Source organism: Mobula hypostoma, chromosome 23 (assembly GCF_963921235.1).
Source record: "Mobula hypostoma chromosome 23, sMobHyp1.1, whole genome shotgun sequence".
NCBI lineage: Eukaryota > Metazoa > Chordata > Chondrichthyes > Myliobatiformes > Myliobatidae > Mobula > Mobula hypostoma.
The window spans coordinates 973328-994276 of record NC_086119.1 but is presented as its reverse complement, the minus strand read 5'-3'; the positions used below and the strand labels follow the sequence as shown (position 1 = coordinate 994276).

The window sequence follows — 20949 nt, the reverse complement described above, 5'->3', positions numbered from 1 at the left end:
TATAATCATAAGACCCTAAGACAAAGGAGAAGTCGGTCATTCGGCCCATCGGGTCTGCTCTGCCATTTTATCATGAGCTGATCCATTCTCCCATTTAGTCCCACTCCCCCGCCTTCTCGACATAATCTTTGATGCCCTGGCTACTCAGATACCTATCAATCTCTGCCTTAAGTACACCCAATGACTTGGCCACCACTGCCGCCCGTGGCAACAAATTCCATAGATTCACCACCTACTGGCTAAAATTTCTTCGCATCTCTGTTCTGAATGGGCACCCTTCAATCCTTAAGTCATGCCCTCTCATACTAGACTCCCCAATCATGGGAAATAACTTTGCCACATCCACTCTGTCCATGCCTTTCAACATTCGAAATGTTTCTATGAGGTCTCCCCTTATTCTTCTAAACTCCAAGGAATACAGACCAAGAGCGGACAAATGTTCCTCATATGTTAACCCTCTCATTCCTGGAATCATTCTAGTGAATCTTCTCTGCACCCTCTCCGTCAGCAAATCCTTTCTTAAATAAGGAGACCAAAACTGCCCACAGTACTCTAAGTGAGGTCTCACCAGTGCCTTATAGAGCCTCAACATCACATCCCTGCTCCTATACTCTATTCCTCTAGAAATGAATTCCAACATTGCATTCGCCTTCTTCACCACCGACTCAACCTTAAGAGTATCCTGCACGAGGACTCCCAAGCCCCGTTGCATCTCAGAACTTTGAATTTTCTCCCATTTAAATAATAGTCTGCCCACTTACTTCTTCTGCCAGTGCATAACCATACACTTTCCAACATTGTATTTCGTTTGCCATCATCCTGTAACAATACTGAGCAAACCATGCAGCTGTGTCCTTCTTCAAACTTGTAATAAAATTTGGTTGCTGTCTTGCCTTCTTTATAACTACATGATAAAATAGGCAATAGTCAGCATGGATTCTTCAACAAAAAATCTTGCCCGTTGGAATTCTTTGAAGTAGTAACAAGCAGGATAGAAAAGGAGATTAGGCTTGGTTGCCTAAAACACTCGGAAACTTCTGCAGATGTACTGTGGAGAGCATGCTGATAGGCTGCATCACTGTCTGGTACGGAGTTGGGTGACTACACGGGATCAAAGGCTACAGAAAGTTGTAAAATTAGTCAGATGAACGAGAGTGAAAATGATCAAACCCAGAGGAGATCAAAGTTCTTATTGACAGTTATTTTATTTCTTTCAAATAATGAACAGCAAACTGGACTTGGTAGCTTGTTATCATTAGAATAGCTTCAGGTTTACTTCCACTTAAAAATTCTATACGCAGATGCTGTTGTCACTGGGCTAAAAAATTGAACAGCACAAGATTTGGGGCACACTGGTCATTACAAATAAGGGGTAATCTTGGTCAATTCCATCATGGGTACTAGTCTTCGTAGTATCTAAGATATCTTCAAGGAGTTGTGCCTCAGAAATGCATTGTCCATTGTTAAGGACCCCATCATCCAGAACATGCCATCTTCTCATTGTTACCATCAGGAAGGGGGTACAGAAGCCCGAAAGCACAAACTCAACAATTCAGGAACTTCCCCTCTGCCATTCGATTCCTAAATGGACACTGAAGCCATGAACACTACCTCACTTTTTAAAAAATTATTTCTGTTTTTGAACTATTTTTATTTAACTACTTAATATACATATATATTTACTGTAATTGGTTAACCATTTTTTTCTCTCAATATTGTAAGATCATAAGATATAGGATCAAAATTAGGCCATTCAGCCCATCGAGTCTACGTCACCATCATGGCTGATCCCGGATCTCACTCAACCCCATACACCTGCCTTCTCACTGTATCCTTTGATGGCTTGACCAATCAGGAAACAATCAACTTCCGCCTTAAGTATACACATGGACTTTGCCTTCACCACAGTTTCTGGCAGAGCATTCCACAGATTTATTATTTTGGCTAAAAAAAAATCCTCCTTACCTGTCCTAAGTCCAAGTAAATGACATCAACTGCCTCTTCTTTGTCCACTCTACTTGTTACTTCATAGAAGAACTCTAACAGATTAGTCAGGCAAGATTTCCCTTACCAGAAACCATGATGACTTTGACTTATTTTATCATTAGTCTCCAAGTACCCTGAAACCTTGACCTTAATAATAGACACCAATGCTTTCCCAACCACTGAGGTTAGGCTAACTGGCCCATAATTCCATTTCTTTAGCTTTCCTCCCTTATTAAGGAGTGGGGTGACATTTGCAATCTTCCTGTCCTCCGAGACCATGCCAGAATCAAGTGATTCCTGAAAGATCATGAACAATGCATCCATTTTCTCTTCAGCCTACTCTCTCAGGACTCTGGGATGTAGTCCATCAGATCCAGGTGACCTATCTACCTTTGAATTTGTCTAGTACCTTTTCCTTTGTAATAGCAATGGCATTCATTGACCTCTGGCACACTGCTAGTGCCTTCTGCAGTGAAATACCCATCAAGTTCATCTGCCATTTCTTTGTCCCCCATTAATACCACACCAGCGTCATTTTCCAGTGGTCCAATATCAACTCTCTCCTCCCTTTTACTCTTTATATAACTGAAAAAACTTTTAGTATTTTATATTACTGGCTAGTCTGCCCTCTCATTTCACCTTTTCCCTTTTTATAGCTTTTTAGTTGCCTTTTGTTGGATTTTAAAAGCTTCCCAATCATCCAACTTCCCACTCGCTTTTGCTACCTCAGATGCCCTTTCCTTGGCTTTTAAGCAGTCCTCAACTTCCTTTGTCAGCCATGATTGCTTACCCCTGCCATTTGAGAACAACTTTTTCTATGGGATACATCGATCCTACGTCTTGTGAACTATTCCCAGACACTTCAGCCATCTCTGCTCCGCCGCCACCCCCGCGAGCATCCTCCTCTAATCCACCTGGGCAAGCTCCTCTCTCGTGCCTCTGTAATTCCCTTTATTCCACTGCAATACTGATACATGTGACTTATGCTTCTCCCTCTCAAATTGCAGTATGAATTCAATCATATTAAGATCACTGCTGCCTAATTCCATTATGTTAAGCTCCCAAATAAGACCCGAGTTATTACACAACACCCAATCTAAGATAGGCTTTCCCTGAGTAGGCTCAAGCACAAGCTGCTCTAAAAATCCATCTTGTAGGCATTCAACCAATTCCCTTTCTTGTGATTTGACACCAAGCTGATTTTCCCAATATTCTTGCATATTGAAGTCCCCCATTACAATTGTTTCATCACCCTTATTACATGAATTTTACAGCTCACTTTGCAATCTTAAACCCATATCTTGGCTACCAATTGGAGGCATATATATGATTATATATGATTCCCATAATTTTTTTTTAAACTCTTGCAGTTTCTTAACTCCACCCACAAAGATTCATCCTCTGACCCTATGTCACCTTGTTCTAAAGATATACTGTAATTCCATCTCTCAGCAACAGAGCCACACCACTATCTATGCCTTTTCTGCAGCCATGACACTATCTCTGATCACCAGTGCTCACCCCTACCTCTTTTGCCTCTCTCCCTGTCCTTCCTGAAACATCTAAAGCCTGGCACTCTAAGTAGCCATTCCTACCCCTGCACCATTCAAGTCTCTGTAATGGGCACAACATCATAGCTCTGGGAAATGATCCACGCTCTCTCATCTGCTTTGTTCATGATACTCCTTGCATTAAAATTGACACATCTCAAACCATCGGTCTGAGCACGTCCCTTCTCTATCACCTGTCTATCCTCCCTCTTGCATTGTCGCCAAGTTTTCTCTATTTGTGAGCCAACCCGTTACTGGGCTTAGGCGGTAACGGGAAGAGGTGAGGTAGGTTTACCTGTGTTAATTGCGGAATGGAAGTAGTATGAAAGGGAGGACGCTGCAGAGGGAGTGTCCACTGAGTCAGTGTGGGTGCAAGTCAGAAATAGGAAGGGATCAATCTCTGTGCTGGGAATAGTCAATAGGCCCCCAAATAGCCCTCGGGACACCGAGGAGCAGATAATCAGGCAGATTTTAGAATGGTGCAGGAGATACAGGGTTGTAGTTATGAGTGATTTCAACTCCCTCATATTGACCGGCACCTCCTGACTGCAAGGATGGGGCTCAATTTGTCAGGTGTGTTCAAGAAGGATTCCTGACGCAGTATGTGGACTGGCCGACAAGAGGAGAGGCCATACTGGATCTAGTTCTGGGTAATGAACCTGGTCAGGTGGCAGACCTCTTGGTGGGGGAGCATTTTGGTGAGAGTGACCACAACTCCCTTAGCTTCAGCATAGCTATGGAAAAGGATAAAAACAGAAAAAATGGGGAAGTGCTTAACTGGGGAAAGGCAAACTATGAAGGGATGAGGAAAGAACTAGCGAGAGAAAACTGGACACAGTTGTTCAAGGGTGAAAGCACAGAAACGATGTGGAGGAAGCTTAGGGACCACTTGTGCTGGGTTCAGGATAGGTTTGTCCCACTGAGACAAGGAAAAAATGGTAGGAAAAGGGAACCGTGGCTGACACAACACGTGAGGCAACTCATCAAGAGGAAGAAGGAAGCATATGTTAGATACAAGAAGCAGGAAGCAGGAGGGGCTCATGAGAAATATGGGGTAGCCAGGAAGGAGCTTAAGAAAGGACTTAGGTGAGCTCGAAGGGGCATGAGAAGGCCTTGGCATGTAGGATTAAGGAGAACCCTAAGGGGTTCTATGCATATGTGAAGAACAGAAGGATGACAAGAATGAAGGTGGGGCCGCTAAAGGATAAAGAAGGCAATATGTGCCTGGAGGCGGAGGAGGTTGGGGAGGTCCTAAATGAATACTTTGCTTCAGTATTCACAAGTGAAAAGGACCTTGATCAGGGTGAGGTCGAAATAGAACAGGCCTGTGTGCTGGACAATGTGGAGATTAAGGAAGTAGTGTTGGATCTTCTTAAAAACATCAAGATTGATAAGTCCCCAGGGTCGAACGTGATATATCCCAGGTTGCAGTGGGAAGTGAGAGAACAGATAGCTGGAGCAGTAACTATGATCTTTGAATCCTCTTTGGCTACAGGAGAGGTGCTGGAGGATTGGAGAATGGCAAATGTAGTTCCCTTGTTTAAAAAGGGTAATAGGGAGAATCCTGGGAACTACAGACCTATGAGTCTTACGTCAGTGGTCTGCAAACTATTGGAAAGGATTCTTAAGGATAGATCTACAAGCATTTGGAGAAGTACAATCTACTCAAGGATAGTCAACATGGCTTTGTGAAGGGAAGGTCATGCCTCATGAGCCTAATTGAGTTTTTTGAAGCGGTAAGAAAAGAAATTGATGAGGGTAGGGCAGTAGATGTGGTCTACATGGATTTTAGCAAGGCATTTGACAAGGTCCCAATGAGAGACTCATCCAGAAAGTAATGAGGCATGGGACCAGTGGAACCTTGGCTGTTTGGATAAAAAAGAATTGGCTTACAGGAAGAAAGCAGAGGGTAGTAGTGGAAGGAAAGTATTCTGCCTGGAGATTGGTGACTAGTGGAGTGCCGCAAGGATCTGTCCTGCGACCCCTGCTCTTTGTGAATTTTATAAATGACCTGGATGAAGAGGCGGAAGGATGGGTAAGTAAGTTTGCAGATGACACGAAGATTGGAGGAGTTGCGGATGGAGCTGTAGGTTGTCGAAGGCTGAGTACAGGGTTAATGGTCGGTTACTTCAGAGTGTGGATGAACACAGGGACCTTGGGGTTCAAATCCATACATCCCTCAAGGTCGCTGCACAGGTTGATAGAATAGTTAAGAAGGTCTATGGGATGCTAGGCTTCATTAATAGGGGGATTGAGTTCAAGAGTAGAGAGGTCATGTTGCAACTCTACAAGTCTCTGGTGAGACCACACTTAAGAGTCAACACACATCAAAGTTGCTGGTGAACACAGCAGGCCAGGCAGCATCTCTAGGAAGAGGTACAGTCGACGTTTCAGGCCGAGACCCTTCGTCAGGACTAACTGAAGGAAGAGTTAGTAAGAGATTTGAAAGTGGGAGATCCAAAATGATAGGAGAAGACAGGAGGGGGAGGGATGGAGCCAAGAGCTAGACAGATGATTGGCAAAGGGGATATGAGAGGATCATGGGACAGGAGGTCCGGGAGAAAGACAAGGGGGGGGGAACCCAGAGGATGGGCAAGGGGTATAGTCAGAGGGACAGAGGGAGAAAAAGGAGTGAGAGAAAGAATGTGTGTATAAAAATAAATAACAGAGGGGGTACGAGGGGGAGGAGGGGCATTAGCGGAGTTACAGAAGTCGATGTTCATGCCATCAGGTTGGAGGCTACCCAGACAGAATATAAGGTGTTATTCCTCCAACCTGAGTGTGGCTTCATCTTTACAGTAGAAGAGGCCGTGGATAGACATGTCACAATGGGAATGGGATGTGGAATTAAAATGTGTGGCCACTGGGAGATCCTGCTTTCTCTGGCGGACAGAGTCTATCCATTTTTATACACACATTCTTTCTCTCACTCTCCTTTTTCTCCCTCTGTCCCTCTGACTATACCCCTTGCCCATCCTCTGGGTTCCCCCCCCCCCTGTCTTTCTCCCCGGACCTCCTGTCCCATGATCCTCTCATATCCCCTTTGCCAATCATCTGTCCAGCTCAGCTCTTGGCTCCATCTCTCCCCATCCTGTCTTTTCCTATCATTTTGGATCTCCCCCTCCCCCTCCCACTTTCAAATCTCTTACTAACTCTTCCTTCAGTTAGTCCTGACAAAGGGTCTCGGCTTGAAACGTCGACTGTACCTATTCCTAGAGATGCTGCCTGGCCTGCTGTGTTCACCAGCAACTTTGAAGTGTGTTGCTTGAATTTCCAGCATCTGCAGAATTCCTGTTGTCCACACTTAAGAGTATTGTGTTCAGTTCTGGTCACCTCATTATAGAAAGGATGTGGAAGCTACGGAGAAGGTGCAAAGATTTACCAGGATGTTGCCTGGATTGGAAAACAAGACTTATGAGGCAAGGTTAGCAGAGCTGGGACTCTTCTCTTTGGAGCGTAGAAGGATGAGAGGGGACTAGATAGAGGCCTACAAAATTATGAGAGGCACAGATAGGGTGGATAGTCAGTACCTGTATCCCAGGGCACGAATAGCAAACACTAGAGGGCATGTGTACAAAGTTAAGGGAGGGAAGTTTAGGGTAGACATCAGGGGTAAGTTTGTTTGTTTTTTTTTACACAGAGGGTTGTGGGTGCCTGGAATGACTTGCCAGGGATGGTGGTGAAAGCTAAAATGTCAGGGGTATTTAAGAGCCTCTTGGACGGGCACATGGATGAAAGAAAAACAGAGGGTTACGGGGTAGTAGGGGTTTAGTCCTTTTTTTTTTAAAAGGAATATATGGGTCGGCACAACATCGAGGGCCAAAGGGCCTGTACTGTGCTGCAGTATTCTAATGTTTAGTGTCCAGAGTGTGAGCCCAGTTTTCTGTGCTCGGTGTCAGATGTGGGAGGTCCTGGAGTTTCCCAGCCTCCTAGACGGCCATATCTGCAGCAGATGTGTCGAGCTGCAGCTCCTAAGGGACTGAGTTAGGGAACTGGAGATGCAGCTCGATAACCTTCGCCTGGTCAGGGAGAGTGAGGTGATAGAAAGAAGTTATAGGCAGGTGGTCACACCGGGGCCAAGAGAGATAGACAAGTGGGTCACAGTCAGGAGGGGGAAGGGAAGAGTCAGGTACTAGAGAGTACCCCTGTGGCTGTACCCCTCGACTCTCCTGTTTGAGTACTGTTGGGGGGGGAGGGGGGGGGAAGACAGCCTACCTGGGGGAAGCGACAGTGGCCGTGCCTTTCGCACAGAGTCTGGTCCTGTGGCTCAGAAGGGTAGGGAAAAGAAGAGGATGGCAGCAGTGATAGGGGACTCCATAGTTAAGGGGTCAGACAGGCGATTCTGTGGACGCAGGAAAGAAGTTCGGATGGTAGTTTGCCTCCCAGGTGCCAGGGTCTGGGATGTTTCAGATCGTGTCCAAGATATCCTGCTGTGGGAGCGACAACAGCCAGAGGTCGTGGTACATATTGGTACCAATGACATAGGGAGGAAAAGGGAAGAGATCCTGAGAAAAGACTACAGGGAGTTAGGAAGGAAGATGAGAAACAGGACCACAAAGGTAGTAATCTCGGGATTACTGCTTGTGCCACGTGACAGTGAAAATAGGAATATAATGAGGCGGAGGATAAATGCGAGGCTGAGGGATTGGAGCAGGGGGCAGGGATTCAGCTTTCTGGATCATTGGGACCTCTTTTGGGCCAAGTGTGACCTGTACAAAAAGGACGGGTTGCACTTGAATCCCAGGGGGACCAATATCCTGGCGGGGAGGTTTGCTAAGGATACTGCGGGAGAGTTTAAACTAGAATTGGTGGAGGGTGGGAACTGAACTGAAGAGACTGGGGAAGAGGAGGTTGGCTCACAAATAGAGAAACCTTGTAGACAGTGCGAGAGGGAGGATAGGCAGGTGATTGAGAAGGGACACACTCAGACCGAAGGTTTGAGATGCGTCTATTTTACGCAAGTAGTGCTGTGAACAAAGCGGATGAGCTTAGAGCGTGGATCAGTACTTGGAGATATGATGTGGTGGCCATTACAGAGACTTGGATGGCTCAGTGACAGGAATGGTTACTTCAAGTGCCGGGTTTTAGATGTTTCAGAAAGGACAGGGAGAGAGGCAAAAGTGGTGGGGGCGTGGCACTGTTGATCGGAGATAGTGTCACGGCTGCAGAAAAGGTGGACGCCATGGAGGGATTATCTACGGAGTCTCTTTGGGTGGAGGTTAGGAACAAGAAGGAGTCAATATATCGAGGAGCAGATAGAAAAACAGATCCTGGAAAGTTGTAATAATAAGAGTTGTTGTGACGGGAGATTTTAATTTCCCAAATATCGATTGGAATCTCCGTAGAGCCAGGGGTTTAGATGGGGTGGAGTTTGTTAGGTGTGTTCAGGAAGGTTTCTTCACACAATATACAGATAAGCTTACAAGAGGAGAGGCTGTACTTGATTTGGTATTGGGAAATGAACCTGGTCAGGTGTCAGATCTCTCAGTGGGAGAGCATTTTGGACATAATTTTATCTCCTTTACAACAGCATAGGAACAGACAAGTTAGAAAAGCATTTTATTGGAGTAAGGGGAATTATGAGGCTAACGGGCAGGAAATTGGAGGGTTAAATCTGAAATTCAGATTTAAGTTTACTCAGGGAAAAGTACAGAAGAAATGTGGCAAATATTCAGGGAATATTTGTGTGGAGTTCTGCATAGGTAAGTTCCAATGAGACAGGGAACTTATGGTAGGGTACAGGAACTGTGATGTACAAAGGCTGTAATAAATCCAGTCAAGAAGAAAAGCTTACAAAAGGTTTAGAGAGCTAGGTAATGTTAGGGAGCTAGAAGATTATAAGGCTAGCAGGAAGGAGCTTAAGAAGGAAATTAGGAGAGCCAGAAGGGGCCATGAGAAGGCCTTGGCAGGCAGGATTAAGGAAAACCCCAAGGCATTCTGCAAGTATGTGAAGAGCAAGAGGATAAGACATGAAAGAATAGGACCTGTCAAGTGTGACAGTGGGCAAGTATGTATGGAATCGGAGAAAATAGAAGACGTACTTAATGAATACTTTACTTCAGTATTCATTATGGAAAGGGTTCTTGGTGATTGTAGTGATGACTTGCAACAGACTGAAAAGCTTGAACATGTAGATATTAAGAAAGAGGATGTGCTGGAGCTTTGGAAAGCATCAGGTTGAATATGTCGCCGGGACCAGATGAGATGTACCCCAGGCTACTGTGGGAGGCGAGGAAGGAGACTGTTGAGCCTTTGGCGATGATCTTTGCATCATCGATGGGTACGGGAGAGATTCCGGAGGATTGGAGGGTTGCGGATGTTGTTCCTTTATTCAAGAAAGATAGTAGCGATAGCCCAGGAAATTATAAACCAGTGAGCCTTACCTCAGTGGTTGGTAAGTTGTTGGAGAAGATCCGGAGAGGCAGGATTTATGAACATTTGGAGAGGTATAATATGGTTAGGAGTAGTCAGCATGCCTTTGTCAAGGGCAGGTCATGCCTTACTAGCCTCATTGAATTTTTTGAGGATGTGACTAAACACACTGAAGGAAGAGCAGCAGATATAGTGTATATGGATTTCAGCAAGGCATTTGATAAGGTACCCCTTGCAAGGCTTATTGAGAAAATAAGGAGGCATGGGATCCAAGGGGACATTGCTTTATGAATCCAGAACTGGCTTGCCCACAGAAGGCAAAGAGTGGTTGTAGACGGGTCATATTCTGCATGGAGGCCAGTGACCAGTTGAGTGCCTCAGGGATCTGTTCTGGGATCCTTACTCTTTGTGATTTTTGTAAATGACTTGGATGAGGAAGTGGAGGGATGGGTTAGTAAGTTTGCTGATGACACAAAGGTTGGAGGTGTTGTGAATAGTGTGGAGGGCTGTCAGAAATTACAGTGGGACATTGATAGGATGCAAAACTGGGCTGGGAAGTGGCAGATGGAGTTCAACCCAGATAAGTGTGAAGTGGTTCATTTTGGTAGGTCAAATATGATGGCAGAATATAGTATTAACGGTAAGACTCTTGGCAGTGTGGAGGATCAGAGGGATCTTGGGGTCCGAGTCCATAGGACACTCAAAGCAGCTGCGTAGGTTGACTCTGTGGTTAAGAAGGCATACGGTGTATTGGCCTTCATCAATCGTGGAATTGAATTTAGGAGCCGAGAGGTAATGTTGCGGCTATATAGGACACTGGTTAGACCACAGTTGGAGTACCGTACTCAGTTGTGGTCACCTCATTACAGGAAGGATGTGGAAGCCATAGAAAGGGTGCAGAGGAGATTTACAAGGATGTAGCCTGGATTGGGGAGCATGCCTTATGAGAATAGGTTGAATGAATTTGGCCTTTTCTCCTTGGAGTGACAGAGGATGAGAGGTGAAAGGTGACCTGATAGAGGTGTATAAGATGATGAGAGGCATTGATCGTGTGGATAGTCAGAGGCTTTTCCCAGAGCCGAAATGGTTGCCACAAGAGGACACAGGTTAAGGTGCTGGGGAGTAAGTATAGAGGAAATGTCAGGGGTAAGTTTTTTAACTCAGAGAATGGTGAGTGCGTGGAGTGGGCTGCCGGCAACGTTAGTGGAGGCAGATACGATAGGGTCTTTTCAGAGACATTTAGATACGTACATGGAGCTTAGTAAAATAGAGGGCTATAGTTAAGCCTAGCAATTTCTAAGGTAGGGACATGTCTGGCACAACTCTGCGGGCCGAAGGGCCTGTATTGTGCTGTAGGCTTTCTATGTTTCTAATCGCCTCTTCCTCCATCTCTTCAGTTTGGTTCCCACTCTCCCACCCCCCCACCACCCATCCTGGTTTAAACTCTTCCCCAATTGCCTTAGCAAACCTCCCCGCTAGGATATTGGTCCCCCTGAGATTCAAGTGCAACCCGTCCTTTTTGTACGGGTCACACCTGCCCCAAAAGAGGTCCTAATGATCCAAAAATCTGAATCCCTGCCCCCTGCTCCAATCCCTCAGCCACGCATTTATCCTCCACTTCACTCTATTCCCATACTCACTGTCACGTGGCGCAGGCAATAATCCCGAGATGACAACCATTGTGGTCCTGCTTCTCAGCTGCCTTCCTAACTCCCTGTAATCTGCTTTCAGGACCTTCTCCCTTTTCCTGCCTATGTCATTGGTACCAATACGTACCACGACCTCCAGCTGTTCTCCTTCCCACTTCAGGATATCGTGGACGCGATCAGAAACATCCCAGGTCCCTGGCACCTGGGAGGCAAACTACCAGCCGTGTTTCTTTCCTGCGTCGACAGAATCGCCTGTCTGACCCCCTAACTATAGAGTCCCCTATCACTGCTGCCAGCCTGTTCCTTTTCCTACCCTCTGAGCCACAGGGCCAGACTCTGTGCCAGAGGTGCAGCCACTGTTGCTTCCCCCAGGTAGGCCGTTCCCCCCACCCCCTACAGTAATCAAGTAGGAGTACTTATTGTCAAGGGGTAGAGCCACATCTGGAGTATTACATCCCATTTTGGATGCCCCATTATAGGAAGCATGAGGCGGCTTTGGAGAGGTGCAGAAGAGGTTTAATCTATTAATTTATTTATTGAGATCCAGCGTAGAATAGGGCTTTCTGGCCCTTTGAACTATGTCATCCAGCAACCCCCGATTTAACTCTCGCCTAATCATGGGATAATTTACAATGACTCATTAATCTACCAACCAGTACTTCTTTGGACTGTGAGAGATAATTGGAGTACTCAGAGAAAACTCAAGTATTCCAGGGAGAGGTTGCACAGACTCCTTACAGATGACGTCGGAATTGAACTGCGACACCCTAAACTGTAATGGCATTATGCGAACTACGATCGATGAGCAGTGGAGCTGGGGGGTGGGGAATCCAAGTTCCAATAAAATTATTCCAACAGAACTCTAAATACAGTTCCAATTTCTCTAGTCACTTAGCAAAAACAGAACTAAACATGAGTACAAAGTAATGCACATAGATGAACACAACCTAGCATCTCAGCCAGTACACAAACTCCCAATACCTGTTTTTTCTTCAGTTTGAGGATCTGTTGTTCCACTTTGGCTATTTCTCGATCTACACGGTCCATACTCTGGATGAGCTCTTCTTTGGATAGCTTGGAAGGGGACGAATCTTGTTCATCACCACCCTGCTGGTTGGTAGATGGGGATGATGGAACATCAGCTTTCATTGAAAAGGACTCCTTAAAAATAAAAATCAGGAAAGGAAGGGGTTGGTGAGTAAGTTTCAAATTAAGATTTTCTTTGCAGGGAATCTGAACCAGGTGGTTTGGGATAGTGTTTTAGGAAATAGGGGAAAAAACAGACCACAAGACCTGAGGACATTGGAGCAGCATTAGACCATTCAACCCATCGAGTCTGTTCCAGAATTCCTCTCCATGTCCACTGTACCTTGGCCTTTCAATATTCAAAAGGTTTCAATGAGACCCCCTCTCCCCCATTCTTCTAACTTCAGCAAGTACAGGCCGAGAGCCATCAAATACTCCTTTCATTACTGAAATTATTCTTGTGAACCTCCTCTAGATTTTTATCAAGTCACGATGACAGAGTATAAAGGGTCAAGATAACTTATCAACATGACATTAATGTTTAAGATAAACACTGTGTATGTAATACATCAATTATCATGCCAGGTGAAAAAGCAGCAAACTGAAGGTAATATTCAGAAGGAATATCTCCAGTATACCAATGACTAAATTCATTTTCAGGTTTGCATTCATGGATCTTTACCTTACATGCAGAAGAAATCCAGAGTTAACCAAGTGCTTTAAGCAGATTCACCAACCAATCTGAAGTTCAGAGCTTAAAACCCATTTTTTAATGCCAGCCTGATCCATAAAATCAAATTGAAGGGGATATAAAGATAACTCATGGGTAAACACTTTTTTTAACAAACGTTTATGAGCAACAAATTCACAACTTTGATGGAAACAAGTTTACTGGAGACATTTTAAGGTGGTACATTTATTCAAATATTAAACTGGTTGATTTAAACTCTGAGGCATATATTATCTCTACAGTTTTATCAGCTCATGAATGCACATGTAGACAAAGCTGTCAATTTAACTTTATCAATGTGTAAATGCATGTTTTAATATGCACTAGTTTAAAGAAAAATCACCCATTTTATTCATTAAGCTGTTTCCTATTTTCTTAAACGTTACTACAGTACAATTTCAACTCCAAGCACAAAGCTAACAAAGTAATTTTAATTTTTGCTGTACCTTTTTACCAGATTTCCTCAGAACAGCACTTAGCTTTAACATTCAAAGAGTTCGACTTAAGCAAACAGCCTGACATTTCCTCTATACTTGTTACGCACTGAAGTCTTTATTCATTTGCAATATAAAGCTAAGGGTGGGCGATAGATGGAGAAGCTAAGAATGGAGGCAATAAAGGCTGTGGATGATGGAATCTGAAAGGAAAGGAAGTATGCAACCAAACAAGGGAGGTGGGGTGGACAGATGGGAATGGTGTGGGTGAATGTGAGTAATGAGCAGGTGCAGAAGGAGAAAGGCACTGAGAAATGAAAGGCCAGGGTGAATAGAAGAGGAGCTGGGTTAGGCGGGAAGAGAGAGAAAAGGAACAGAGGGGTGCAGTTTACCTGAAGTTGGAGAATGTAATGTTCATACCATCAGGCTGTAGACTATCCAAGCAAAATATGAGATGCTGTTCTGCTAGCTTGCATTTAGTCTCACCCTGATAATGAAGACAGCTCGAGGAAGGACTGGCCAGTTGAGAACAGGGAGAGTAATTAAAATGGCCTGCAACTAGAAACACCAGAAAGCCAAGGCTGATAGAGCTCAGGTGCCCAGCAAAGCGGCTGCCTAGTCTGCACTTCATCTCACTGATGTAGAGAAAGCCACATCGTGATTCCAACACCTGTATTGGAGTGTCTCTATATTCTTCTGCAGTTTTGACCTCCACTAACCTGTCTTTCAAATTCTATTTAGTTACATTTGGTTACAATTCTGTCTTCATATTTCTCAGTAATAGTGGAAAACTCAAATTCACTACCTTTTAAAATTTAATGGACTAAATGGCATATGGATGACAGAAACACAGAGGGCCATGTAGGAGGGAAGGGTTAGATTGATTTTAGAATAGGTTAAACGATCAGCATACAGACCAAAGTGCCTGTACTGTGCTGTCATATTATATGCTCTAAACACAGAGCAGACAGTAGGAATCTTTTTCCCAGGGTCAAAATATCTAACATTAGAAGACATGTAGTTAAATTAAGAGGGGTTAAGTTCAAAGGAGATGTGCATTTATTTACACAGAGTGGTGGATATCTGGTATGCACCATCAAGGCTGAGAATGGAAGTACATGAATATGCAGAGAATGGATGGATATGAACATTCCTGTGCTGTTCTACGTTCATGATTGTGGCCCTCCAAGGGAGCAGAAAACTGAAAATTTGGTTGAATAGTGTGACACCACAACCTCTAGCTCAAAGTCAGCTGCTTCTTATCTAGAGGAGGAAACCAGAAGTCAATGAGCCATTGCTCATTAGAGGATTGAAGATAGATAAGATCATTAACTTTAAATTCCTTGGAGTTATTTCAAAGAATCCTTCTTGGGATCAGCACACAGGTGCCATTACGAAGAAGGCAAAGCAGAGCCCCTACTTTTTCAGAGATTTGGTATGTCATTTAGAACGTTGACAAACTTCTATAGATACACATTGGAAAGTATCCTGACTGGCTGTATCACTGCCGAATATGGAAATACCAATGCCCAAGAATGGAAAAGCCTACAAAAAGTGGTGGATACAGCCCAGTTCATCACAGGAAATACCCGTCCCACCACTGAGCACATTGACACAGAATGATGTTACAAGAAAGCAGCATCTATCATCAAGACCCTCAACATCCAGGCCATGTTCTCTTCTTGCTGCTGCCATCAGAGAGCTGGTAAAGAAGCATTAGGTCCCACACCACTAGGTACAGGAACAGTTATTACCCTTCCATCTTCAGGCTCCTGAACCAGTGTTGATATCTTCACTCACCTCAACACTGAAGTGATTCCACAACTTAAGATCATTAGATATAGGAACAGAAGCAGGCCATTCAGCCCATCAAGTCTGCTCCACCATTCAATCATGGACTGATCCAATTCTTCCAGTCATCCCCACTCTCCTGCCTTCTTCCCATACCCTTTGATGCTCTGGCTAATCAAAAACCTATCTATCTAGGCCTTTAATGAACCCAATGACTTGGCCTCCACAGCCGCTCATGGCAACACATTCTACAGATTTACCACCCTCTGACTGAAGTAATTTCTCTGCATCTCTGTTCTTTCACGTAGCACCATGGTCCTGGAGGATCGTTGTTTCGTTTTTACTGTGTACTGTACCAGCAGTTATGATTGAAATGACAATAAAAGCGACTTGACTTGACTAAATGGATGTCCTTCAATCCTGAAATCGTGCACTCTTGTCCTACTCCCCTACTATGGAAAATAACTCTGCCATATCTAATCTGTTCAGGCCTATAAGATCCCCCCTCATTCTCCTGAACTTCAGGGAATACAGCCCAAGAGCTGCCAGACATTCCTCATATGATAACCCTTTCATTCCTGGAATCATTCTCGTGAATCTTCTCTGAACCCTTTCCAATGTCAGTATATCCTTTCTAAAATAAGGAGCCCAAAACTGCACACAATACTCCAAATGTGGTCTCACGAGGGCCTTATAAAGCCTCAACATCACATCCCTGCTCTTATATTCTATACCTCTAGAAATGAATGCCAACATTGCATTTGCCTTCCTCACAACCGACTCAACCTGGAGGCTAACCTTTAGGGTATCCTGCACAAGGACTCCCAAGTCCCTTTGCATCTCTGCATTTTGAATTCTCTCCCCATCTAAATAATAGTATGCCCATTTATTTCTTCCACCAAAGTATATGACCATACTCTTTCCAACATTGTACTTCACTAGCCACTTCTTTGCCAATTCCCCTAACCAAGTCTCTCTGCAGGTTCTGTTTCCTTAACACTACCCGCTCCTCCACTTATCTTTGTATCATCAGCAAATTTTGCCACAAATCCATTAATCCCATAGTCCAAATCATAAACATACATCGTAAAAAGCAGCGGTTGCAACACCGACCCCTGTGGAATTCCAATGGTAACAAGCAGCTAGCCAGAATAGGATCCTTTTATTCCCACTCTTTGTTTTCTGCCAATCAGCCAGTGCTCCACCCATGCTAGTAACTCCCCTGTAATTCCATGGGCTCTTATCTTGCTAAGCAGCCTCACGTGTGGCACCTTGTCAAAGGCCTTCTGAAAATCCAAGTACACCACATCTACTGCATCTCCATGATTGTAGGACCGTCACAGCAGGAGGAGGAACAAGGTGCTCGGATGAGCGCTGAGCGCTGGGAAGCAGCTGAGGAGCTGACGTGAGTGTGCTTTAAAAGGAGAACGGAGCTGTGACTCGGGACAGTGTGATCGTGGGACCGTCGCAGCAGGAGGAGGAGCGAGGTGCTCAGGAGAGCGCTGAGTGCTGGGAAGCAGCTGAGGTGACTGTGCTTTAAAAGGAGTGTGGAGGGCAACTGAAGGGTTAGACCGTGTTAATTAGAGGGAGTGAGTACTTGAGATAATTGGCAGCGACAAATAAAAGGAGGGGTAACTGAAGAGGAACGGCCAGTAGACTAAGAATTGGGCACAGCAATCTTAATGGTACTCTGGCCATCATAAACAAACATCCAAAAGGTTTTTGTGATCTAAGTCAGGAGACTGAAACAATAGAGCATATCCTTATTTCATGCAGGAAATTTGCACAGGAAAGACAACAAATGTTACAATTACGCAAAATAGGACTGGTAGAGAACAGTGTTAAAGGTTTATTGGAATGTGGGGAGAGTGATTGGGGAGGAAATGGTTGTTTAGTTTTTTTAAGGGCGACGGGACTGGAAAGACAACTTTAAAGTGAATGGACAATGAGGGACAATAAATCCTGAAGATGGCAGTAATGCAAGAGTGTGGATGCCTACTGCCGTAAAAACTCAAGGAAGAAGAAGAGGAGGAGCGGCCAGTGTGTGAGTGGCACAGGGTAGGAGTGGAGCTTTGAGGCTTTGGTGAGCAAAGGCTGAGGACAAGCCTGCTCCCAGTGAGGTAAGGCTGGGCAAGTTCCTTTAATTAACTTAATTAACTTAGGAGTAGGTAATGGAGGCAGCAGTTTGGGCAGTCTAGTGCTCCGTTTGCAGAATGTGGAAAGTCAGGGACCGCACAAACATCCCTGCTGACTACACCTGTAAAAGGTGCATCCAGCTGCAGCTCCTGACAAACCGAGTTAGGGAACTGGAGCTGGAGCTGGATGAACTTCGGATCATTCGAGAGGCAGAGGCAGAAATAGACAGTTTCAGAGAGACAGTCACCCCTAAAAGTCAGGAGCCAGGTAGCTGTGTGATTGTCAGGAGAGGGAAGGGGAACAGACAGAAAGAGCAGAGCACCCCTGTGGCCGTTCCCATCAACAATAAATATACCATTTTGGATACTGTTGGTGGAGACGACCTACCAGGGACAAGTTGTAGTGGTTGTGTCTCTGGCACCGAGACTGGACCCTCAGCTCAGAAAGGGAGGAGGGAAAAGAGGAGAGCAGTAGTGATAGGGGAATCGATAGTTAGGGGGAGAGATAAGAGGTTCTGTGGGAGAGATCAAGAATCCCCGATGGTCTGTTGCCTCCCTGGTACCAGGGTCCACGATTTCTTGGATTGAGTTCTCTGTATTCTCAAGAGGGAGGGTGAGCAGCCAGATGTCGTGGTCCATGTAGGGACCAATGACATGGGTAGGAAGGAGGAGGAGGTCCTGCAAAGAGAGTTTAGGGAGTTAGGCGCAAAGTTGAAGGACCTCCAGGGATACAATCTCAGGATTGCTACCCGTGCCACGTGCTAGTGAGGCTAGAAATAGGAAGATAATGCAGCTAAATATGTGGCTAAGGAGATGGTACAGGAGGGAGGGCTTCATATTTCTGGACAATTGGGCCTTGTTCCAGGGAAGGTGGGACCTGTTCCGATGGGATGGTTTGCACCTGAACTGGAGGGGGACTAACATCCTTGCAGGTAGGTTTTCTAGTGCTGCTCTGGGGGGCTTAAACTAGATTTGCAGGGGGAGGGGAACCAGGGTGTTAGAGCAGACAGTGAGGTGGAGGAGGATAAAGGTCATGCGAGGACTGCATGTATAGACAGAAATCAAAAGGTTTGTACGTGATTAAGCTCCCTGATGAGCTCAATTACTTCTCCGCTCACTTTGACTGAGAGAACAAGGAGGTCACCCTCAAAGTAGATCTCCCACCTGGTGAACTGCCTCTCTCACCTTCCACCTCTGATATCTGCGCCACCCTGAGCAGTGTGAATGTACGGAAGGCAGCTGGTCCAGATGGAATAACTGGCTGTGTGCTCAGAGTCTGTGCAGGGCAGCTGGCCGGGGTCTTCACGGACATTTTTAATCTGTCCCTGGCCCAGGCAGTTGTCCCTACAAGGTTAACATTGCCACCGTCGTGCCAGTGCCAAAGCATTCCACTGCCACGGGCCTGAATGACTTCCGCCCAGTTGCACTCACCCCCATCATTGCAAAGTGCTTTGTGGGACTGGTTCTATCACATCTGAAATCCCGTCTGCCCACTACCCTGGACCCCCATCAATTTGCACATTGCACCAACAGGTCAACAGAGGACGCCATCTCCACTGCACTTCACTCTGCCCTGACCCACCTGGACAGCCCCAACTCTTGCGTTAGAATGCTGTTCATTGACTTTAGTTTGGCATTCAATACTGTGATCCCCTCCAAGCTGATCACCAAACTTCGCCAGCTTGGTATTAGCTCACCTCTCTGCAAATGAACCTTGGACTTTCTGACTAACCGACCCTAATCAGTTAAGTTAGACAACCTCTCCTCCTCCACTCTCACCCTGAACACCAGCGTGCCTCAAGGCTGTGTACTGAGCCCTCTTCTGTACTCCCTTTTCACCTATGGCTGCGTTCCTGTACACGGTTCTAACTCCTTAATCAAGTTCGCAGACAACACCACGGTGATTGGCCTGATCAGAGGGGATGACGAGACGGCCTACAGGGACGAGGTCCAGCACCTGGCCGTGTGGTGTGCCGACAACAACCTGGCTCTTAACACCCAGAAGACCAAGGAGATCATTGTGGGCTTCCAGCGTGCTAGGAGCTACACTCACGTCCCCATCTACATTAACAGAGCTGTAGTGGAGCGTGCATCAAGCTTCAAATTCCTTGGTGTGCACATTTCCGAGGATCTCACCTGGTCCCTGAACTCCTCCATCCTGATCAAAAAGGCGCACTAGCGCCTTTATTTCCTGCGGAGCATCAAGAAAGCTCACCTCTGTCCCAGGATACTGACGGACTTTTACCGCTGTACCATTGAGAGCATACTCACCAACTGCACCTCAGTGTGGTATGGCAATTGTCCCGTATCAGACCACAAAGCACTCCAGCATGTGGTGAAAACTGCCCAGCGGATTATCGGCACCCAATTGCCCACCGTTAAGAATATCTACCATAAACGCTGCCCGGGCAGGGCGAAAAGCATTATCAAGGATGCATCTCACCCTAACCATGGACTTTTTACTCTCCTCCCATCCGGTAGGCGCTACAGGAGCCTCCGCTCCCACACCAGCAGGCACAGGAAGAGCTTCTTCCCTGAGGCTGTGACCCTGCTGAACCTCACATCACAGCGCTAAGCAGTATTGCACCCATATTGGACTGTCTCAGTACTTTTATATTTGTTTGCTGTAGCACTTACTTTTTATTCGCAATTATTTTGTAAATAACACTATTCTTTGCATCTCTGGTAAGATGCTAACTGCATTTCATTGGCTTTGTATCTGTACTCGGCACAATGACAATAAAGTTGAATCTAATCTAATCTAAAAATGTTCTCAGATGCATCTATTTCAATGCAAGGAGTACTGTAGGTAAGGCAGATGAAAGGGCGTGGATTGGCATGTGGGATTATGACATTATTGCTATTAGTGATTTCTGATCTCCCTCTCCCCCTCTCAAATCTCTTACTAGCTCTTCTCTCAGTTAGTCCTGACGAAGGGTCTTGGCCCAAAACGTCGACTGTACCTCTTCCTAGAGATGCTGCCTGGCCTGCTGTGTTCACTAGCAACTTTTATGTATTGCTTGAAATTCCAGCATCTGCAGATTTCCTCGTGTTTGCGCTATTAGTGAGACTTGGTTGCAGGAGAGGCAGGACTGGCATCTTAATGTTCCGGGGTTCCCTTGTTTCAGACGTGATAGAGGGGGAGGGATGAAAGGGGGAGGAGTGGCATTACTAGTCAGGGAAAATATCACAGCTGTGCGTAGACAGGACAGCCCGGAGGGTTCATCTACAGAGGCCGTATGGGTGGAGCGAAGGAATGGGAAAGGTGTAACCACA

At 45.5% G+C, this 20949-nt stretch overlaps 1 protein-coding gene across 15 annotated transcripts in view; it reads right to left on the bottom strand.

The window, feature by feature from the left end:
* Nucleotides 1-20949, bottom strand: part of ncor1 (nuclear receptor corepressor 1) — a 337051-nt gene that overhangs the window by 228309 nt on the left and 87793 nt on the right. For all 15 annotated transcript variants that reach the window (XM_063031052.1, XM_063031066.1, XM_063031065.1 and 12 more), the window contains one exon: nucleotides 12539-12718. In XM_063031052.1, the coding sequence (XP_062887122.1) occupies nucleotides 12539-12718 (180 nt within the window). The remainder of the gene's footprint in view (nucleotides 1-12538; nucleotides 12719-20949) is intronic.